The following is a 6746-nucleotide window of genomic DNA, read 5'->3' as shown; positions in this document are numbered from 1 at the left end:
GACCAGACGCTACGTTATCGCATCCTGTCGCCCGTCCCTGTGTCCCACGCAGATAGATAGCAAACCATTGAGATATCTCATCATCTGTTTCTTTTTTACTGTAAACATGTGCGTCATTTCTCCAGGATCCAGTGAGCTGAGATACATCAGCTGATTAACTGCGTTTATAAAATCTCGTATAAATCACCTCTTGCGCAATCATTTCTATGAGCAATTCCTCAGGTCGTAACTTAATCTGCAATGACGTGTTTGTTGTAAGAACGGTATTTTTGGAATAGGCTATAATGAAATTCATCAGTTTCATAGCGTGATATTTTTTGACGTTGTTATACTCATTTCTTAAGGAGAATACAGCAAACAGTAATGAAAATTTACGAGAATGCTGCATCAGCACAATAATGTTCAGCAATGGTGAAGGTGCTACTGATGTGACGTTTCCAAGGAATGCATTGGTAGTCATGGCCTCTTATTGTTAGCCAACGAAAAGATTCTGACAACAATTAGGAAGCAAATTTTTGTGCAGACATAGGCGTATTTAAGTTGAGAAACGACTATTTACATTAAAAATGTAAAAGTAGAGTAAATTACTATGTCAGTGGTGTTTATTGCAGGATTCTATCAAGAGTTGTTTACAAGATGCACTGTATTTTGAAGAGTTTCTACACCGACATTAGTTTGTGCTATTCAACCTGCGTAGTTGCTAGGTAGTGTGTGGCAGTCCAAGCAGTAGGACGTAAGTGGTCGATGGAAATTACCAGCAGAGATAAAGCCAACATGCTCATAGTGCATGGAGAGTGTAGGAAGAATGCAGTTCCATCTTGTATTTGTACGGTGCATGCGACAAGATACCCTAATAGACATCAACCACCTCGGCAATTATTAACCAATGTCTTCAACTAGTTACTTGAAAGTTGTACTGTAAAAGCTAGACAACGTAACAGAAGAAAACACGTGACGACAGAAGAGGGGGAAATTAATGTTACTGCTACAGTTGCAGTTTATCTGCACATTTGGACCCGAGCAATCACACGTGGCGTGTAAGGCAAGTGCCTACACATCCTCCTACGACACAGCTTCCGTTCCTATCACACCTCTCTCCAACAAGAGCTGCATGCAACGATTGTGAAAATCGTGTTAACTTCTGGACGCGGGCATTAAGATAGGATACTCCCACTGTATCACGTATCTTGTTTAGTGATGAAGCTACATTTACCAATAATCTCATACGCACGCTAAACCCGCTGGGCAGGACAGGTTATTAGGATTGTGGAAAGGGCCAAATAAGTTTGGGGTCAGTTTCACCTTAAAATTGTAATTTATTGTAATTTAATTACACATTTACAACCAAAGCGGCACATAGCTGAACTTTTACAAGCACGAGTTTCAAACTCCAAATCTTTCACGGCTGAAAGCCTCCGAACAAGAAATCTCCAAGATCAACGAGGTAAATTTCAAGTGACTGAAAACACACTGTTACAATTACAAGTAAAATACATATATATCACAGCTAGGCTTAAAGCCTGAAGGCAAGTATGGATAGACAAACATAATCAAGATCCAATACAAACGGATGAAGGCCCACAATAAAATTTTCAAGATTTTAAAATTATTTACCATAACCTTTCAAAGGCAGAAGTCTGCAATGTTTAAACTTGAAAAGTAATTTTAAGAATAAGGTTCCAAGGCTAAAAGCTGACAATTAATTTTCCAATATTTAAAAGTAATATAACCATAAGCCTTAAGTTTTAAGCAGCTGAAACCACACTAAAAGAAAAGACAACACAACGGCAATAACCTTTCAGAAAATATCCACTTGCCAGAATTCAAATTTTTTACATAATACCAAGTAAAACCAAGAATTTTTTTAATCATTGGCTATGATAGATTATAAACAGACAATTAAACACCGGTGAGAAAGACAGTAAAGACAACATCACTCAGAAGCCTCCTGGGGGTCGGTCTACCCTCGTTCACTTAGGTGAGACAGGTGGTGAGCCCAACTACACTTGATGCGTCGGACCCCAACCAAGGGACAAACACGGACCGACCGACAAATGACTTGCTTACCACCAGTTGATACATCAGAATTCAAACACAAAATGTTATGGGTGTTATTATCGACAATCAAATATGGATATGCTTTAAGCTGTCAAAACTACACACCCTGTTGGACAGCGACAACAGGTGAGGAAAGGACACTGCCTGAAATTACGTTAGTGGCCAAGACAGGTAATTGGAACACTAACGGCCACAAGACAGAAAATTCCGTTGGTGCACTTGAATTGTAGTCAACCAATATAGCTAATTCCACCGCATGGTGGCTAAATTTCAGCAATACAAACACTCAGTGTTACTCACAGGAAAACCTCCGCAAAAGCGAACCACCGAAACGAACCACGCAACATGAATGGCCGTGGCTTGGGTACTTAAAACGCCACTCATCTTTGACGTTCCGGGTCGGTCAACCACAAAGCTCGTAACGATCGGACAGCTCCACACACGCTCCGAACTGTGCAGGGACCGCCAGCGTACCCAGCCAACTGCACCACGCGGACATATCTTCCCCAGTCCGCAGCAACCGACCGACTGCCCGCAGACCCCCTAGCCAGAAACCACATGCACACGACCAAAGATGGTACATGGTGCAAATATCGATACGCATCGCTGCTGCCACACGTAGAAAGAAGAAGAACCACGGCATAACCGCAACAAGGGTGAGAACCCAAACATAGATAGACAGCGAAGTTCACGAAAACGCATAGTTGGGAGTGAGCACGGCTCACAGTGATGGCCAGCTAAACCGCTGAAACATGAACAATTGGTATCTTGGCAATCCCTATTGGCTTTATCAGGTGGAGTATTGGCGTCCATGGAGCGTAAACGTGTGGTGTGGCTTGGTGAACCATCTCTTAGGCCCATATTTCATAGATGGAGCACTGAATGTTCACTAGTATCACAGCCTCCTAACAAATTTTCTTCCACAAATGCTATCAGACATTGCTGTGCAGACTAGGGGTAGCCTGTGGCATCAACATAATCGCTATCCTGCCCATAGTACGCTACGCACTACAGCATGTTCTCAAAAGCTGTGTCCAAATCGTTAAAGTGGATGCAGAGGACCTGCACCTCGGCTGGTTAGTTCCTCGGATTTGACGCCTGTAGATTTTCTTCTGTGGGAAAAGCTGAAAGATGCCGTTTACAATGATACACCAGCTACACCCGATGATATGCTGCCTGCTCCAACGTCTCCTCAGAAATGCTAGGACGTGTGCAGCAGTCGTTCCACACCAGACTGTAAGCGTGGACTGCCGCTGCCGGTGGTCGTTTTGAGCACATTCTGTGATGGGCAATTATCTAGTTACTGTTTAGAATCCGCATAATTAGATTTATTTTGTTCTTTATTGTGTGCTACCACTGCCAAAAATTATATTCGTGATGTGTGCACATCGATCTAGCAGTTATCGATCCCATCTGGCGTAAAGTTTGCCTATATAGCGCACGTGAGGGGAGGTACGAAAAGAAAGAGTGAACACGGAGCCGCTAGGAGGAGTGAGTCGCGCATGCACTGTGTTTGGAAGCAAGCTGCGCGGCAGTATGAACTGGCAACGCGTAGAACTGAGACTGTTGGTACTGGCGTTGGTGATTATGACGTTCATTGCTTGACGGGACTCTGAGTGGACAGCCTTGTTTCTGCTCACGACGGCATTGGTAACGTGGATAGTATTTTTTTTGGGTGAGCTAAATTCCAGCCCATGAACTCTGGTAGCAACGTAATTTAATGTATTGCTGCCTCTTATTGCCTCATTCGAAATTCTCGTCAGCTACTTCAATCTGTGCTATGGGTATTGCCAACTGCCAGTCCTGAACGATTTCCTTAGTAGTGAAATGCCCGTGTTTTGATGGTTTATCAAGTGTGGTTAAATTATTTTTTATTTTATTTACTGGATCAGTTGGTTGCTTGAAGTTTTCCAGGCCATCGTTTAAATTGTCATTATGATCTGGCCTGTATTCTCTGAAGCGCGTATGGACATGCTTGTTGAGTTAACACCATCTGCTTGTGTGTTTTAGAAGCTTGTCTTTTTACTTTGTGCTCTCTCCCGGTGTGTGCAACGTTCTGCCTGAGAAGATGGGCGAGCTGGGCCTGTTGATTGGTGGAGAGTAAATGGGCTTCTACCAAGAGCGGCAGCTCATGTGTAATTAAAGGAAAGATGTGTAATCCTGCTTTAAGTATACGCCTCCAATTATAACCAACTATCTATTGATGCATTTGTAGTTGCGCGAGTGGTGGCTTGACTTTAAAACCACGAGTTTGTTTAATATTGTTTAATGACCCCTTGTTGAACTATTGCAGAAGTTAACTCTAAAGTCATTTACTCGTCAGCTTGAATTTGTTTTAGACATTTCTATATTTAATTAAAATAATGTTTTTATGAGAAACTTTGTCTTAAAATTTTACGCTCTGTGATTTTTTTTGTTCTTTTTTTCTTTAATATTTACCAAAGAATGAAACTTGCTCAGAGAGTTATACTGTAATAAAGTCAATCATGTTTAAGAATTGTGGGTTAGTCCTTTCATTAACTGAATCTTTCCTGTGCTAGCGTAAAGTTGCGCTACAATTCTCCAAAAAATTCGCAAACAGTATCGTCTTGTGCCGCTGAATGGGCGTACAAAATTATATCATTGTACTACTCATTGTTCAGGAGATATGACGTGAAAACAAAACTGCAGGACGAAATTCCCTTGAGACACAGGTGAAACACATGTACAAATATGTGTGAAGTAAGTTAAATATATGTGAAATATATTTGCTCTGGAAAATCTGTGGGGGAAAATCTCCTCCAAACCCCTGAATCGACCTGAACCAAACTCGATACACTTACTGTTATCGGGAACGAAATACTGCGGCGATAAGAACCAGAAACCTCCTACTTCGATGGCTTTATAGCGTGTATACGAGAGGAGGAGGAGGAGGAGGAAGAGGAGGGGGAAGAGAAGGACAGACAGAGGAGGGGAAGAAAGATGTGGACTAATGGAGAAGGAGCAGATGGACAGAAGAGACAGAAGCACATGGGCAGAGACAGTTGTGAGGAGCTGATTGATAGAGGGAGATGGTATAGCAGGCAGAGAGGGGGAGAGAAGGAGATAGGCAGAGACTGAACAAAGAGAGGACGCAGGAGAAGATAGGCTAGTGGCATAAATACGTACCCATTGCTGAGTACTCAGCAATGTACACACACACACACACACACACACACACACACACACGTATCTAGCTTGAAGGGGGAAACCAGATGGCGCTATGGTTGGCCCGCTAGATGGCGCTGCCATAGGTCAAACGGATATCAACTGCGTTTTTTTTTGTTTTTTTTTTAATAGGAACTCCCATTTGTATTACATATTTGTGTAGTACTTAAAGAAATATGAATATGTTAGTTGGACCTTTTTTTTCGCATTGTGATAGGTGGCGCTGTAATAGTCACAAACGTGTAAGTAAGTGGTATCACGTAACATTCTGCAAGTGTGGACGGTATTTGCTTCGTGATACATTACACATGTTAAAATGGACCGTTTACCAATTGCGGGAAACGTCAATATCGTGTTGATGTATGGCTGTTTTGATCAAAATGCTCAACGGGCGTGTGCAATATGCTGCTCGGTATCCTGGACGACATCATCCAAGTGTCCGGACCGTTCGCCTGATAGTTACGTTATTTAAGGAAACAGGAAGTGTTCAGCCACATGTGAAACGTCAACCACGACCTACAACAAATGATGATGCCAAGTAGGTGTTTAGCTGCTGTCGAGGCTAATCCGCACATCAGTAGCAGACAAATTGCTCGAGAAACGGGAATCTCAAAAACGTCGGTGTTGAGAATGATACATCGACATCGATTGCACCCGTGTCATATTTCTATGCACCAGGAATTGCATGGCGACGACTTTTAACGTCGTGCACAGTTCTGCCACTGGGCACGAGAGAAATTACGGGATAATGACAGATTTTTTGCACGCGTTCGGGATCACTAAACAATAGAAATAAATAGTAATAAATGCTAGTCTGATGATGTGCAACTAATAATTTTGTGAAACAGCTAAATTACACAAATACAATAGCACATATTTGCTGATATGTTCGTAATACTAAATATTATAACTAAGCTTTTTCATGTTCTGACGTATTTTCTCACTACAGTGGTGAAAAACAGTATAACGGCTTTCTTACGCAAATAAAATTTCTGAAGCATACATGTATCGAATTTACTATGAAAGTGGTAGAAACATGTAAGATGTAAACAATCATGACGGAATTACATAGTCAATTTCATAAAACGAGTAACAAAATAAGGTGTTTGCAGTTCCAGGATGGAAATTTGTATCAAGGCACTCAGTATCCTGTTGTGTTACTGCGTTATTAGTACTCTAACCTACCTCCAGTCTCCCTAGTTACCTCAAAAATTCTCTTCAGCATCGACTTTGTTGGGGTTTGTAGTTCTTGCAGTGAAATTGCCGCGCACTCTTCTCATATCGCTCTCTTCAGGTTACATACGACCTTAAATTATCTGCCATTGAGATTAACACACCTTGCAAGTATACCCCGCAGGTTTCCCATGGCGTTCATATCTGGGCTACGTGCAGGCCAGAGCAAGACATCGATATCTTGACCTCTAAACCACTTTTCGGTTGCACTATAAACATACAAAGGTGCAGTATCTTGTTGAAACTGTAGACTTTCATCCTATAGGACC

At 41.9% G+C, this 6746-nt stretch overlaps 1 protein-coding gene across 1 annotated transcript in view; it reads left to right on the top strand.

Moving 5' to 3' along the window:
- The first annotated feature begins 106 nt into the window (after positions 1-106).
- Positions 107-6746, top strand: part of LOC126413187 (myogenesis-regulating glycosidase-like) — a 54746-nt gene continuing 48106 nt past the window's right edge. Inside the window, exon 1 of the mRNA XM_050083083.1 lies at positions 107-131. Within this exon, the coding sequence (XP_049939040.1) occupies positions 107-131 (25 nt within the window). The remainder of the gene's footprint in view (positions 132-6746) is intronic.

Source organism: Schistocerca serialis, chromosome 7 (assembly GCF_023864345.2).
Source record: "Schistocerca serialis cubense isolate TAMUIC-IGC-003099 chromosome 7, iqSchSeri2.2, whole genome shotgun sequence".
Classification (NCBI taxonomy): Eukaryota; Metazoa; Arthropoda; class Insecta; order Orthoptera; family Acrididae; genus Schistocerca; species Schistocerca serialis.
The sequence above is the reverse complement of the archived record's forward strand: the minus strand, read 5'-3'. Positions and strand labels throughout refer to the sequence as shown.